Source organism: Pangasianodon hypophthalmus, chromosome 12, assembly GCF_027358585.1.
Source record: "Pangasianodon hypophthalmus isolate fPanHyp1 chromosome 12, fPanHyp1.pri, whole genome shotgun sequence".
Taxonomy (NCBI): Eukaryota; Metazoa; Chordata; class Actinopteri; order Siluriformes; family Pangasiidae; genus Pangasianodon; species Pangasianodon hypophthalmus.
The window spans coordinates 10,992,659-11,006,549 of NC_069721.1; the positions used below are offsets into that span (position 1 = coordinate 10,992,659).

Consider the following 13,891-nt stretch of genomic DNA (forward strand, 5'->3'; position numbering starts at 1 on the left):
AGAAACAAAAAATCGAATATACAATTTATATCCACAAGCATATACTAGATTTGATGAGGGTATGAGTTCATCAAAGGACGTTTTTGTGCTTGTTTTCACTCCAAAAAAGTAAAAAATAACAATTACACCTCTTAACTCTGTCTCATCTCATTCTAGGTAGTTAATTACTTAATCACTGTTTAAATGGCTTACGAATTTAAAAAAATAAAAAATAAATAAAAAAGAAGTGTGAATGAGTTTATCACACAAAGCAAATATGCATTGTCACATACTTTGAAGCTGTACATGCACAAGGGTTTTTAATGAGCAAATACCATTGTAGCTACAAACCCAGTATGGCTTTATCCAAATTTGATACAAAATACATATTCTATGATATATATATATATATATATATATATATATATATATATATATATATATATATATATATATATAAAATACTGTTGTAAATCTGATTATCCCCGAAGCAGTTAAACTAACAATATTCTCTGTAAATGGTAAATGGATCCATTGTCAGTCAGGGTTCAAAGATAAGCATTATCATGATCATCAAGAGGTTACACAATGCACAAGCAGCCTACATTCCCTTTCCACAGGATGTGGAATCACAGGTAGTATACTCAGTTTATAGCAGACTTCAGCAGTGCCCATTAGTGCTGCTGGAGATTTACTGTCCTGCTTAGTTTAGGTCATCCCCAAACACATTATACCTGATCCAGATATTCAGCCTCTTCAAAAACATCTAAAGACTGAAGCGAAGCTAAACGAATCAGAGCCTGAGATGAAAAAGAGCTCCAGCAGCAGGATTTGGCACAGCTGAAGGCCAAGAAGAACTGAATAAAATATGTAAACGTCATGCATCTTTCTGTGCAATTTGCAGTTTTGTTGTATTTTAGAGACTGCATAATTGTATATTGTTCAGGTACTTCTTATACCATTTCAGTTCTCCAGACGCCTAACGTTACATCCTCTGTATATTGAGTTCTGCAGTTATATGTCTGCACTGTCTTTGTGGTGACTAACATGGTGGTGCCCTCTTCTGTGGAGGGAAGTGGAAGGCTGGTGTTGCAGTGAGTTTTGCATGTGCCATCTTCCATGTCAGGTGATCCATCATCCGACTTCTCAGTTGTCTCAGAACCTCCATCACTTTCTGATGTTTCTTGTTGTTGAGCTGTTGGTAACATATAATCAATTTTCATTATTAATTTTCATTATCAAATTACCTCATTATTATCTCAGTGATTTGGCATATACATATATATATATATATATATATATATATATATATTATATATATATATATATATATATACACACATGCACACTCACACACACACACACACACACATATATATATATATATATATATATATATATATATATATATATAAGTCAAACACACACATTCACTGGCCACTCCCCTACCCCTGTTCACTTATACAGTCAGCCAATCATGTGGCAGCAGTGCAATGCATAAAATCAAGGTCAAGACCTTCCCTTCAGGTTATGTTCACGTCAATCATCAGAATGGGGGAAAAAGTGTTGAAGATTGGAAAAAGACCAGGTGATATTTTTCCAATCATCAACTGTCCAGTTTCGTTGAGCTTGTGCACAGAGTAGCCTCAGATTCCTGTTCTTGGCTGACTCTGTGTGGTCTAAAACTCTGTGTGGTCTTTTGCTCTGTCCCATCCGAATCAAGGTTTGAAATGTTGTGCTTTGTGAAATGCTTTTCTGCTCACCACAGTTGTAAAGAGTGGTTATTTGAGTTACTATAGACTTCCCCTCTGACCGCTCACAATGTTTTTGTAATTTTTGCACAACTCTGTGTAAGCTCTAGAGAATGCTTTGTGTGAAAATCCCAAATCAGCAGTCTCTGAAATACTCAAATCAGACCATGAGATCACGTTTTTTCCCCATTCCCCATTGTGCAAAGCTCTTGACCCCCTGTATCTGCGTGATGATTGCGCTGCTGCTACATGTACACACATACACCCTATATATATATATACATATATATATATATATATATATATATATATATATATATATATACATATATTATATATATATATATATATATATATATATATATATATATATATATATATATATATATATATATATATAAACATAAACCAAAAAAAAAAAAATTAAATAAAATTAATACATTGAATTACAACTCACCGTTAATTAATTTAAATAAAATTAATACATTGAATTACAATACAATGAATTTTGTCTTTTGAAAATCATATGAGAAATTCCAAGGATATTTTAGTAATGTTCTGTGCCTCAGGTATAAAATTATTTCATATGATAGTGTGATAGTAGTAAGTCCTGTGTAAAACACTCTACCTTTGGCTTTGATGACTGGTCTGCAGGCCTTTCTGCGTACAACCTGAATTAAAGTCAGTGTAATGAAAGCGCCAAGGAACACAAATAACACTATGAGGATTACTCGAATATTTCGGTTTGCTCCAGCTTCATTAGCAGACGCTGTGAAAGATATAAAGTAGTGAAGATCATGAGATGGTCGGTTCCTCATTTCAGTCCTGTTATATGAATTGCTAAGAGTCCAGGCTGAAAATCTGATTGGTTGGAATTAAACCAGATTTCTGGCCTGTTTCATCTCCTTAAAGGCAGTAAATTCTTTGTCTGTTTTCACATGATTCATATATTCATCTACATGACTGAGACATCATTATCAACAAATACATAAAAAATTATTTGTTAATATTATACTTACATGTTGTAGATTTACAATATGTCACACAGATAGAGGGGGGAGACTTGCATCTAATGGAGCAAGGCTGACAATCCTCGATTAGTCCATCGTAATAACTATTAACGCCACATTTTGCCAGAGCTACGGGAGTCATGTAAAGTAAAAGCCATAAATGGAAAGTCATCTTTCGCCAATGCATCTGAATGCACTCTATTACACAGCAGGCAGCATTTATGTTGTTAGTATGTAAATATTTTCTGAGGAAGGGGAAGTCCCTTTAGAGTTGAACAGTCAGCAAAGTCATATTTTCACTCTCAGAGGTATGCTTGTAGTCTCATGATTACTCATAAAAATGATGCTCCATTACTTAATCACAGTCTCATGAGGATTCAACATGGGTCACAGATTTTTCCTTTAAATTACATCAGTACAGGTTTTTTTTTTTGTGAAGATTTGTTGTTTTAGCAGAACAATATATGTCTTCTACCCATAATAAATTAAAACAGAATACTGTGTATTCCAGAGCATGTCCCAAAAGCATCACCGTCAGTAATAAGTATTCACACTCATTGTTTGATGCCCATTTTTTAGCAGCTGACTGCAATGCTGATGTTATGTTACAATACAGTTTAGTTAAAAAAAAAAAAAAAATTTATTTTTTACAATTTTTTTAACGTTACCATATTATCTACAAGAATCAGAATTGGAAAATGAAAAAAAAAATTGCTGAAAGAAAAGAAATTTGTCTTGACTTTCTGAGTCTTCACAGTTGATTTGAATAAGGCCATGTACGAAATCGTAGTTATGAGTACAGATATGAGAAGAAGACTGAACAAGCAATGAGGTGGGGTTACTATTACAGCTGAGACTATCCGAAAGCTATAAGAAAAAAGGAAATGCGAACTTTTTAACTAATATCATTTTGGATTTTTCACTAATGATGTATTAACAGGCCCTATTTGTTTATTCTTCTAACTTGTGTTAATGAGAAAATAAATCTGAGACACATGAAATGTCTTGCTACTGTAAATTCAATTTCTCTTTTTTGGTCAAAGGGATGAACTGTACATTACAATATTTTGAAGAGTTATTAAACTTATGTTCAAGTTTTATTGTGCTATGCACTTTATCATATAACAAATATATTCCAGACAATATTATGTTAAATAGAGCATTTACGTAGTATCATAAATATGAAACAGAGAAACAACACTGATGAAATTAGAAATATGCCTCCAACATGTCATTCCAATCATTTGCTTGCTTGACAGGGCACAGCTGTCCAGAGGCTGCGTTCTTCACACTGCTGTGGAAAGAGGTGGGTTTTACAACTGATCAGTTCTATTCAGTGTAGTGCAAAGTCTGAAAGAATGCTGTAAACATTTTGTTTGATGCCATCAACTAACCAATTGGAGCAGCAGTGCAGGTAATAATTAACAGACTGGAAAAAAATGGCATGATGCCTGAAATAAATGTGATCAATATTAAGAGTGGGAATTTGTCAAAAAGGTGTTTGTAGGCTGTATAATATCTAATGTGTTTACCTGCGGATTATATGGATAACGGCTCCCTGTTCAGGTTGTAGGATGGTCCTAGTGGCTGAGTGTTTGTATAGGAGATCATGCAGATATTTGCGTTGTTGGTGCCGTTTTGATGCGAGTTCCCCCTCGGGACACTGCGTCTTCCACTTTTCCTGAATGAACTAAGTCCATTGGAGAGACGATCAGAGACTTTGCGCACCACTCCAGAAATTCCCTTGTTCTTTTTGTACAAAGTGATGTCGTCCTCCAGCTCTGCAGGAGGCACCTCGATGTTCCCAGAGTACCAAAACACCCACCAGATAAGGCTGAGAAAAATGACCACAGCTCCAGAGTAGATCAGAAGGTCATTGAAGAAGATATCCCAAAACACGCCAGACAAGAGGATCAGGAGTCCCAATACGTCATGAAATACAGCAAACCAAAATGCAAACTTGCACCGACCCACTCCCTGACCACTTTTCTCCATGGCTATGACACTTTCTTTCTCCACTAAAATTATTTGAGTGACACAAGTGTTAGCGGTACACCATGTAGTCACTCTGAGAGAAACACATGCTCTGTAAAGGGGCCAAAGTACATGTGTAAGGGATAAGCCTTTGGCAAGGATCAGCTGAACAAATTACACCTTTATCTTGCCTTATGGCATAATCTCCCTACATGCAAACATGCCAATTTTTAACTGATAGATTACAGCTGTACGCACAGTCAGATATTTTTTATAGACATGTTTTATATGTTTTATCTTATACTATAAATAATTGATTCAGTGAGCCATTGACAAAAAAGTCAAATAATAAACATTAATTGAGAGCATAAAATGGGTTCCCCCAGAAGGACAAACTGAAAAGAAAGAACCCTTTCCCTTTCCATTTGAATAATATGTATAGGCTACAGTCTCAAACGTTATATTAAATGCAAATGCGTTGCAATTAAATATAATAAGAATCAACTAAAAATGTAACAGTTTTTAATCATTCTTGTTAGTGGACACATTATTACACACTTCAGTGAAATAAATATGCATGATAAATCTCAACAACTTCATGCTTTCCTACCTACGTACATTCATTTTCTGCTTTATATGTAAATAATTGTTGGCCAGTAAATCAGTGTGGCCAGTCACTGTTTCTCTCAGTCACACTTCTTCCATATGAAACATGCGGCGCGTCTTTGGTCCTCGACGCCTCAGTTTGTCCTTAATGATGGGCAACAGCACTAGTGCAACTACAATGAACATGATGCCAACAGACAGACAAACATGTCCCATGCCATGTGGTACACCGGTCACCCCAAATTCACTAAGTAGGTACAGTACAATGCCTGTGCATAATACCAGTCCTCCAATAACTGCAAGAATTATGGGTTTGTTGTAATAAGTCCAGAGCGGGGGCTCTGCAGGTACAGGCTCATGCACAGAGTGAAAAGGATTCTGAACCAAGCCAGTTATCCTCACGTTGGTCTGTGGACCCTCAGCTCCAGAGGACATGTTGAACAAACCCTGCAAATCTCTGGTGTATTTGAAAAACCATGAAATAATAAATTAATTACATTTCAAAGTCAAATACTAAACTAGATTTCACAGCAGCAGCAGTAGAAACATCCAGCACCAGCTTACCTGTTTATCTTCTGTTAGCTTTGAAACACAAGTCTCTTCACCAACCCTTTATCAGCTTTAATAAGTACGTCCAAAAGCAATTATGTGCTTCTGTCGCCAACCTTGTGGACAGCGTGTTTGGTGTTCACTTAAGTGTATTGCCGCACTCATTGTACTCACTGTAATTAAAGTGAGGGAGGGGCATGAAACTGAACAAATAACGTCTACATCCTGTCATGTAAAATATAATATATCATTGTCAAATATACAACATGTAAATGTTACTCTTGGGTTTTTGCCCACCCTGTTAGGGAGATGGGAAGGATTGTTGGTGATATTAAAAGAAAAATAAGCTTGTTTCCTTCATGTGAATACAAAAATGAATTTACAGACACACATAAGGCGACTACACTGACAGCCCTTAACAAGCTGCTGTCAACTAGATACAGCAACTGGATAAACAGCAGCTGGTCCAACATAGCCCCGAGGAGAGACGTCACAAAGAGCCGGTAAACCAACACAAGTGTTCTGTATGTATGATGTAGTAATAATTAATGTGGAGACATACACCGATCGCGTATCAAAGAGCTTTGGGAGCCCATGACCCTGTCGCGGGTTCATCGGTTGTCCTTGGACCACTTTTGGTAGGTACTAACCACGGCATACAGGAAACACCCCACAAGACCTGCTGTTTTGGAGATGCATTGACCCAGTCCTCTAGCTATCACAATTTGGCCCTTGTCAACGTTGCTCAGATCCTTACGCTTGCCCATTTTTCCTGCTTCCAACACATCAACTCTGAGAACTGAATGTTCACTTGCTGCCTCATATATCCCACCCCTTGACAGCTGCCATTGTAACAAGATAATCAATGTTATGCACTTAACCAGTCACAGTGTTTTTAATCTTATGGCTGAACAGTGTACCAAGTCAAGAATGAAATTCTGTAAACAGTCATGTACACACACACAGACAGAGTATATGAGTAAATAGTGTTTATTTCTTGTAAATCTACAAATTAGCCATATGTAACTATGGCAGGTATGAACAAACACCAGAGACACTTTTATATAAGTCTTGTCCTTGCACTGACAAATATGAATAATTTGCAAGAAAACAGTTTTATGTACACATTTTTCAATCAGACACTTTTCTCTGTTTCTTTTGTTGGACTTTTGGTGCTTTTTTGCCCAGTTTCTTCTGTCCTTGTCTGGGTTTCTGGCCTCTTTTGGTTGTGGCTGGCTTGGGCACTTTCTTTGACCCCTTTCTGGATGTGGCCTACAGAAACAAAATCAAAACGTTTTTTTAGATTTCTGAAAATGTCTAAAAAGGCTCTGTTTTTTCAGGTTTTTTTTACATGGACAGAAAAAAATGCACATTTTGGATACACGTTTGCATGTGTAACGTATCTGCTGGGACAGTGTTTATCACTTTGACAGTTTGCAATTCAGTTTCACTTTCTTCTATTATTACACCCTCATGAGGAAGCACCAGAATATGATGTATATTGTACAGCTCCTGAATCCTTGTGTTTATCATTTTTCATTTTAGAACTTTTGGCCAAGTTGGTGTTTTTTGACATTTTGCCTTTACACCTTAATACACATGCTTTTATATGCTCTTAACATAATCCTTGCAGCTTTTGACATGACCAGTCTTGAATACTGGGCTTGCACCACCTACTGGGCTTATGTAAGTGTTTTCAAATAGTTTTTTTTTTCCCCCATGTGGATGAAGATATTTTCAAAAACACTGTTCTTGTGGATGGATTATTTTTTTTTTTTTTTTAAATGAAGGGGTAAAATCTACATTTTCAAAACTATCTGTATATGTGAACGGGGTCTATATACACAGTTTCTAGCACTGACCTCCAGCTTAGGCTTTTTGCTAGGGGACTCAATAGGCACCAGCTGTGGAATCTCCTCCTCTTCCTCATCACCATCCCCAGGCTTGACATCCTTCTCAGCTATTGCTTCTTTAGTATCATCATGCTTCTCCTTTAAACCAGATTTGTCTTTGCTCTTCTGCTTCTTCTTTGTCCCCTGTGAATCAAGTGAGATATAATTTAGTTAATATGCTCTTTGCTCCTATTCAAGCTTTAATTCTTTTGTATAAAAAGAGACGAGGCAGTTTGAGGGCAAGGCTGCTGACGACATAACAACCATGAAGAAATTCCCAGGACGATGCTATTTCTAATCATGGGTTCGAGAAAAACTCTACTGAGGACATCTCCATGGCAACTGCAAAATAATTTGACTATATTCCTGCAACTAAAGCGAGGAGATACTTGCCTTTGCTAATGTGGCTTTCTTCAGCTCCTCCTCCAGCAGCTTCAGGTGACTCAGGTCAGAGCTGTAGATGGGAAGAGCCACAGAGGTGTGACTTTTCAGGTGGATGATTTTGATGCTTTTTCCTTTCTGTTCAAATAATAAATTAAAGCAATCAAAGACTTGAATCAGCATCCAGCACACAACACTAAAAGCATTCTATGTTTACAATCCCCAACTCACCATATGTAACTTTGTTGAAATGGTGCTAACAGCTGTGACTATGTTCTCAACAATCTCATCTGTAGTCATCCCCGAGTGTGCTACACGCACCAGGCTAACAAAAAATGGGTAATACGTTAATGAGGACAATGGATAATAGGAAAGTAATACAACATTTAATTCAAAGGTTCATGTATCAGAGGTTGTAGGGACGAGCTCCAATGAACAGAGACTCATCTGGATACACTCTGAGTTACTCTTGCACCATGTTAACCCTGATCCAGCACCAAAGCAGCTGGACCAAGTTTGCTGGAGTGCCGTATGTTGACAGTAAACAGGAAACTGTGGCTTTACCAACAGGAGCCTTTTTTGTTGATGGTGAGGGTTGTGCCCTGAACGAGCCTATCCAAATCTCTGGCCAGGTGTTTGCTCCTCAGATCCACAGACAAAGGCGCCCTGAAATGCACAACTGGAGTATTAATGTCAAAGAAATACGGCGATGTTACATCAATTACAGAATACTGCAAGAACTTTAAACTTCTGCAAGGACAGGTAACCGCAGAATTACTGCCACCCTTCAACAAAATGGACAAAAATACTGCCAAAAAACTAACATTACACTTACATTATTACCTTTTAAAACATTGTGACAAAGCTGAGTTAAGAATTTGCCAGAATGACGCCGCATGGACATACTGCCCCCCGTTCATAGTGAGGAGGATGGTGAGTGAAGAAAATGACTGCAGTTCCAGAAATGCAATCTTTTACTGCTTCCTGAGTTTAAGTTTCAAAACTGGCTAAAAATCCATAAGTTGTTGTTTTTGTTTGCATTAAAAAGCCATACTTGGGACAAACCTACAAAACTGTGCCTGAAGTGCACCAAGCAGCATTCTAACTATAGCTGGACTAATGACCTGTGGTGAACTGAAACTCTTTGGATGTGCACACCTTCAGCATGTTTGCCAACAAAAGAGGACTGTACACAGGGAGAAAACTCAAACCCACTGTAAAATATGGTGGTGGATAATTGAGGCTGTTTTGTGGAAATCTTGTGAAGATTGATGGCATCAAGTATTCTGCCAGGTACCATTATATTTCACCACTACAGTCCAAATACAAATATTATTCAAACTAAACAAATCTTTGCCTTCTGAATTGTGGAGGGTACACGTATATGGAGACATGGCCCACGTGTCCAACGATTTTAGTTTCATGTCTAAAATGAGTGTCTAGACTGTTTAAACTGTCTAGACATGTCTAAAATGAGTGTTTAGACTGTTTAAACTGTTCACCAAATATCAGCTGTGGGAGCGCTGATGGTCTTCAGGAAAGGTGCCAATAATTTATTTATTTATTCGTTCATTTATTTATTTAAAAAAAAATTTTTAAGATAACCGTACTGAGTACAAAGTCTAATCAATTTATCGCACAATGGACTGAACTTTCTGAATAAAAGTTAAACACTTTAGCTAAGTCAGGAAATCATCTTACTTCTTCCGCTCATAAAAATGTTTCCCAATGTGGGAAGGTAACCGGCGGCGAATGCGTGCGTCTGCCAGAAAGATATCGAAGTTCCCGAGCAGTTTCCTCTTGGCTTCAAATGGCTTATATTCAGTCTTCAGTACTTTGAAAGGAATCACCTACCAAAAAAAATAAAAATCAAGTCAAATATTTAAATATCACCTTCAACCCAATCCATTAAAATGTCTGGAGAGACCAGCTGCTCTGCACAGTTTGGTGTTTTCTCTACTCCAACACACCTGGATCAGCTCATTAAGGACTCGGTAATTAATTGATGACTTGAGTAAGGTGTGTTAGAGCAGAAGCATCACAGAAATGCGCAGATCTTTAGGACTGGGAGTGAGAACCATGACAATGAATGTTTCAGAGGTTGTAGGGACGAGCTCCAACAGTGGCAGAAGCTCATCTGGATACACTCTGAGTCACTCTTGCACTACTTTTACCCAGATCCACCACTGAAAGAGGACAGGGTTTGCTGGAGTGCCAATTTATCCCATATTTGACACTACAAAAGAAAAACACCATACCTGAGGCATAAACTTGACCCCGCTCTGTGTGAGTAATTTCTTGTAGAACCTTTCTGTCTGATCTGCAGTCATGTTGGGCTCATCCCGCGTGAAGAGGCAAACCTCGACAGATTCATTGCGGAGCGCGTGAGGCAAAGGACTGGGGGAATTAGCACGGCATTGGTTAAAATATACAGCTTAATGAGATTCATGTGAGAGCAAACAACTGTGGAAATCTGTACGCCACAAGACAGCTAAGGAATCCATGACAGTATGCTTACTGATTCACACATGCACATAGTCTGTCCATGATATTAAATGTATTTTAAAGCAGGAAAACCTACATGCGAATGGTCTGCTCTTGTTTGGGGATCTTCCAAAATGTAAGCAGAAGACAGATTTGTTGAGCTTCATTGAGAAGAAGCGTCTTGCATGAGCTGCTCTTCAAATAAGCCTGCAACGCCTGCACAGCTTTCTTCACCTGCAAGCCACAGAGCATAGCATTTTATAAACACGTGCACCCTTAATGAAACCTGCTCTTTATAGTGAAGCGAAATCAACCTGCTGTGGCGAGTGGGCTGCTCAAGCATCAGGCAGTCATTACCAAGGGTTTAAAAAACATCAGCAGCTTAGTACAGACTACATTTAAAGGAATAGTTATACAAAAATAAATGTAAATGTTTCCTTTAGTCTAAATGTAGCTGATCTGTACTAGAGCTCCATGACTATTACAAGCAAACTGCAAAAAAAAAACTCTCACAATCACACAGTCCGAGCTATGCATCTGGTAGCTATAAACTTATTTTACTTGATAGCAACATCAGCCTCACAGCGCCGTTACAAAACAAAACAAAAAATTTCAGATATGACATATATATATATGTGATATAAATTTGGGGAATGGGAAATTTTTTTATAAATTTCTGTCAGCTCATTCCTTTATACATCACCATAACACTGGTTTTATTCTTCACTCAGTATCTTTACAGAACTATACTATCCATAAACCAGCCATAAGCCTCACAACTGCTTTTACTGCAAAACACCCCATAAAATATAACAATAACCAGATAAAGCTAATTATCGTGATATCATGCTTGGATATAAAGTCACTGTGTTTGTTTAAAGTTATGATTTTATTAGACAGGAGTTCAGGTAACCTTTACTGTTATTTTAGTAATATTACAGAGACAGACTTGCAGAATTATGAATATTTACAGCCAGATGCTGTACAGGAGCTCGATCCTGCTCTGTTTATTGTTCCTGTGTTGATCAGATGCATATCCAAGAAAACCTTTGTTAAAATTAAAGACAGTTTATTTTGTGTAAGGACTGAAAGCAGCTTGTTTGCTAAAATGGTGGCCACATCATGGAGTTTGTAGTCAGGCCTTTCATACTGACTCTAACCTTCATCCTGCTAAGTCTCATTAGTCCATGTTATGCTTGAAGATCCATCCAAGAAAACTCCAAGCTAGAAAAGATGATTTATAATAACTATTTTGATTATAATTTGAGCCACTTCGCAAGAATGAATGTTTAGTCTTCGATAGTAAGCTAACTTCTCCACTACAAAAAAAAATTATGTGTTGGTTCGACACTTTTTGGCTCTTTCAGAAGAAAAAAATATATATGTGTGTATACGAAATTGCAGTAAAGCTGAACAGAACCGCATGCTAGTCACCGGCGACTCATGCAATAAACAAGCCTCGTTAGCGAGCTAGCTACATGGCACTTCATTTCTTTTAGCTAGATTGCTCATATGTCCTTTAAAACCAAAAACTAATAACTACAGAAATGCACACGCGCCTAATCGATAACTAAATAATAAAACCCGTCAATTTAAAGGAATAATACCTGAAAATGGTCTAGGGGTACTTTATCTCTTGCTGTAGGCTCCATGGTACACGTGTGTGATAAAACTGCAATGCGCATGCGCGAGACAGATACTTCCTTATACTTTAGGTGACCAAAACTGAGCCAGAATAATAATCCTATAAAAAAACACCATGTTTTATTTCATGTTTTATTAAAAACATGATACATTACATTCCCTAATTATAAAAATATTTAAATAAATTTAAATATAATATAATATAATATAATATAATATAATATAATATAATATAATTTAATATAATATGTGTAGGCCTTACTGGTGGCTTTTAAATATCAATTCACTCCATTTTACATCTTTATTTTATGCTATAATATTTCACTGCTTCTTTAAGGGGATATATTATACCTTTTTCCCTAGCATTACTGATTAAAGATGTTGATTAAGATGCTTTGTGATTGTAATAATTCAGTCACAGATCCCCACATACTACATAGTTTTATTTCATTCATAATGTATATGTTAATATTTTTGTCACATTTACACATTATTAATTATTCTTCAGGTGGTACAGTGGTGCAGCAGGTAGTGTTCAATCCTGAGCTTGGGTTACTGTGTGTGCAGTGTGTACAGGTATACAGAGCCTTGCACCCAGTGTTTCCCAGGACAGGCTCCAGGGCCCTGTCTCACCAAGCAAGAGTTATTGCTTAAGCTGTCTTATATATGAAGAAATATGTGTATATATATATATATATATATATATATATATATATATATATATATATAATGTGTGTGTGTGTGTGTAGTGTTATAGACACACAGCATTATATGCTCTAACACCAACAAAAGCAGGAAACTTTAAGAATTCCTTTGTTTGTCATACAGTGTTTGTTTCATATTGGCCTTTAATGATCAGTGCTGTCCGCTAAAACACGTGTTACATAAAGCCTACACTGTTTTGGCCACTAGGGGGCGCTAGTGAGAGCCAGCATTTTACACTACAGCTGGCTGGAAATCTTTCACTCTTCACGAAGCTTCTTCTCGCCATCAACACATTTTGTTTTAATAATTAAGTAGACTAACTGAACGAGTTCTAAGTGAATTAAAGCGACACGCAGTCTCTAAGCAGGTTGTTAGGTAAGGAGTGAAAGTTTCAAATCGTCAGCAATGGGAAAGTAGCCTCAACAGGAGAACGGAATTCCGGATACGTTGAGCAAATTTCAAAATAAAAGTTCGAACAAGCGCACATTATTCATATTCAGTAAAAGCTTCATTCGCAGTAGATCAGGCAGCAGGTTTGACACAGAATGGGTTCCCAGCTAAGTTCCCCAGAAACGCAACCGCAGTTAACTTGTCTCAGGAGATGTGGATTCCCTTATCACCTGATATCCCAGCTAACAGTTCTGGTTTCTCAAACGTTTTGGGAATGTATGTTTTTGGTTCCTCAAACATTCTAAGAACACCTCTTTTCAGGCCATTTGGTTTTCCTGGAGAGATTTCTTTAACATTCACATTTTATTACACATTATTGTTCAGAGACTGTTCCTCAAACCTTCTCATAACTTTTAAATAATATGAACTTTCAGGAACTTTGCAGTAACACTGCTTCTGTGAATGTTCTGGTGAGCTCTAAGTTATTTGAACCTCTCTGGATTCTTGCAATAATCCAGGATGCTTC

The 13,891-nt window shown here is 37.1% G+C and overlaps 3 protein-coding genes and 2 non-coding genes across 8 annotated transcripts; all 5 read right to left on the bottom strand.

Moving 5' to 3' along the window:
* Window positions 1–423: 423 nt before the first annotated feature.
* Window positions 424–4,030, bottom strand: LOC113527151 (tumor necrosis factor receptor superfamily member 17). 2 transcript variants are annotated; one of them, XM_053238631.1, is made up of 4 exons: window positions 3,969–4,030; window positions 2,750–2,869; window positions 2,359–2,499; window positions 424–1,174 (listed from the first exon to the last, which is right to left on the bottom strand). In XM_053238631.1, exons 1-4 carry the CDS (start codon window positions 3,982–3,984, stop codon window positions 933–935), a joined length of 519 nt encoding a protein of 172 aa, XP_053094606.1. In that variant the 5' UTR covers window positions 3,985–4,030; the 3' UTR covers window positions 424–932. The 2 variants fall into 2 exon arrangements, with proteins under 2 accessions (XP_053094606.1, XP_026770500.1); XM_026914699.3 differs by lacking the exon at window positions 3,969–4,030 and having other exon boundaries at window positions 2,750–2,927.
* LOC128319487 (transmembrane protein 238-like) lies at window positions 3,896–4,846 on the bottom strand. Of its 3 annotated transcripts, none has more exons than XM_053238632.1 (2): window positions 4,273–4,844; window positions 3,896–4,034 (listed from the first exon to the last, which is right to left on the bottom strand). In XM_053238632.1, exon 1 carries the CDS (start codon window positions 4,733–4,735, stop codon window positions 4,280–4,282), a length of 456 nt encoding a protein of 151 aa, XP_053094607.1. In that variant the 5' UTR covers window positions 4,736–4,844; the 3' UTR covers window positions 3,896–4,034; window positions 4,273–4,279. The 3 variants fall into 3 exon arrangements, with proteins under 3 accessions (XP_053094607.1, XP_053094608.1, XP_053094609.1); XM_053238633.1 differs by having other exon boundaries at window positions 3,900–4,031; window positions 4,273–4,845; XM_053238634.1 differs by lacking the exon at window positions 3,896–4,034 and adding an exon at window positions 4,173–4,191 and having other exon boundaries at window positions 4,273–4,846.
* Window positions 4,847–6,843: 1,997 nt separating this feature from the next.
* Window positions 6,844–12,351, bottom strand: rsl1d1 (ribosomal L1 domain containing 1). The gene is made up of 9 exons (XM_026914731.3): window positions 12,234–12,351; window positions 10,724–10,860; window positions 10,401–10,539; window positions 9,844–9,992; window positions 8,707–8,808; window positions 8,374–8,467; window positions 8,155–8,280; window positions 7,732–7,905; window positions 6,844–7,141 (listed from the first exon to the last, which is right to left on the bottom strand). Exons 1-9 carry the CDS (start codon window positions 12,309–12,311, stop codon window positions 7,001–7,003), a joined length of 1,140 nt encoding a protein of 379 aa, XP_026770532.1. The 5' UTR covers window positions 12,312–12,351; the 3' UTR covers window positions 6,844–7,000.
* LOC113527808 (small nucleolar RNA SNORA55) lies at window positions 8,542–8,670 on the bottom strand. The gene has a single exon (XR_003402890.1). It is a non-coding gene; the product is annotated as a small nucleolar RNA SNORA55 (small nucleolar RNA).
* On the bottom strand, window positions 10,230–10,357 carry LOC113527806 (small nucleolar RNA SNORA55). The gene has a single exon (XR_003402889.1). It is a non-coding gene; the product is annotated as a small nucleolar RNA SNORA55 (small nucleolar RNA).
* Window positions 12,352–13,891: the final 1,540 nt, after the last annotated feature.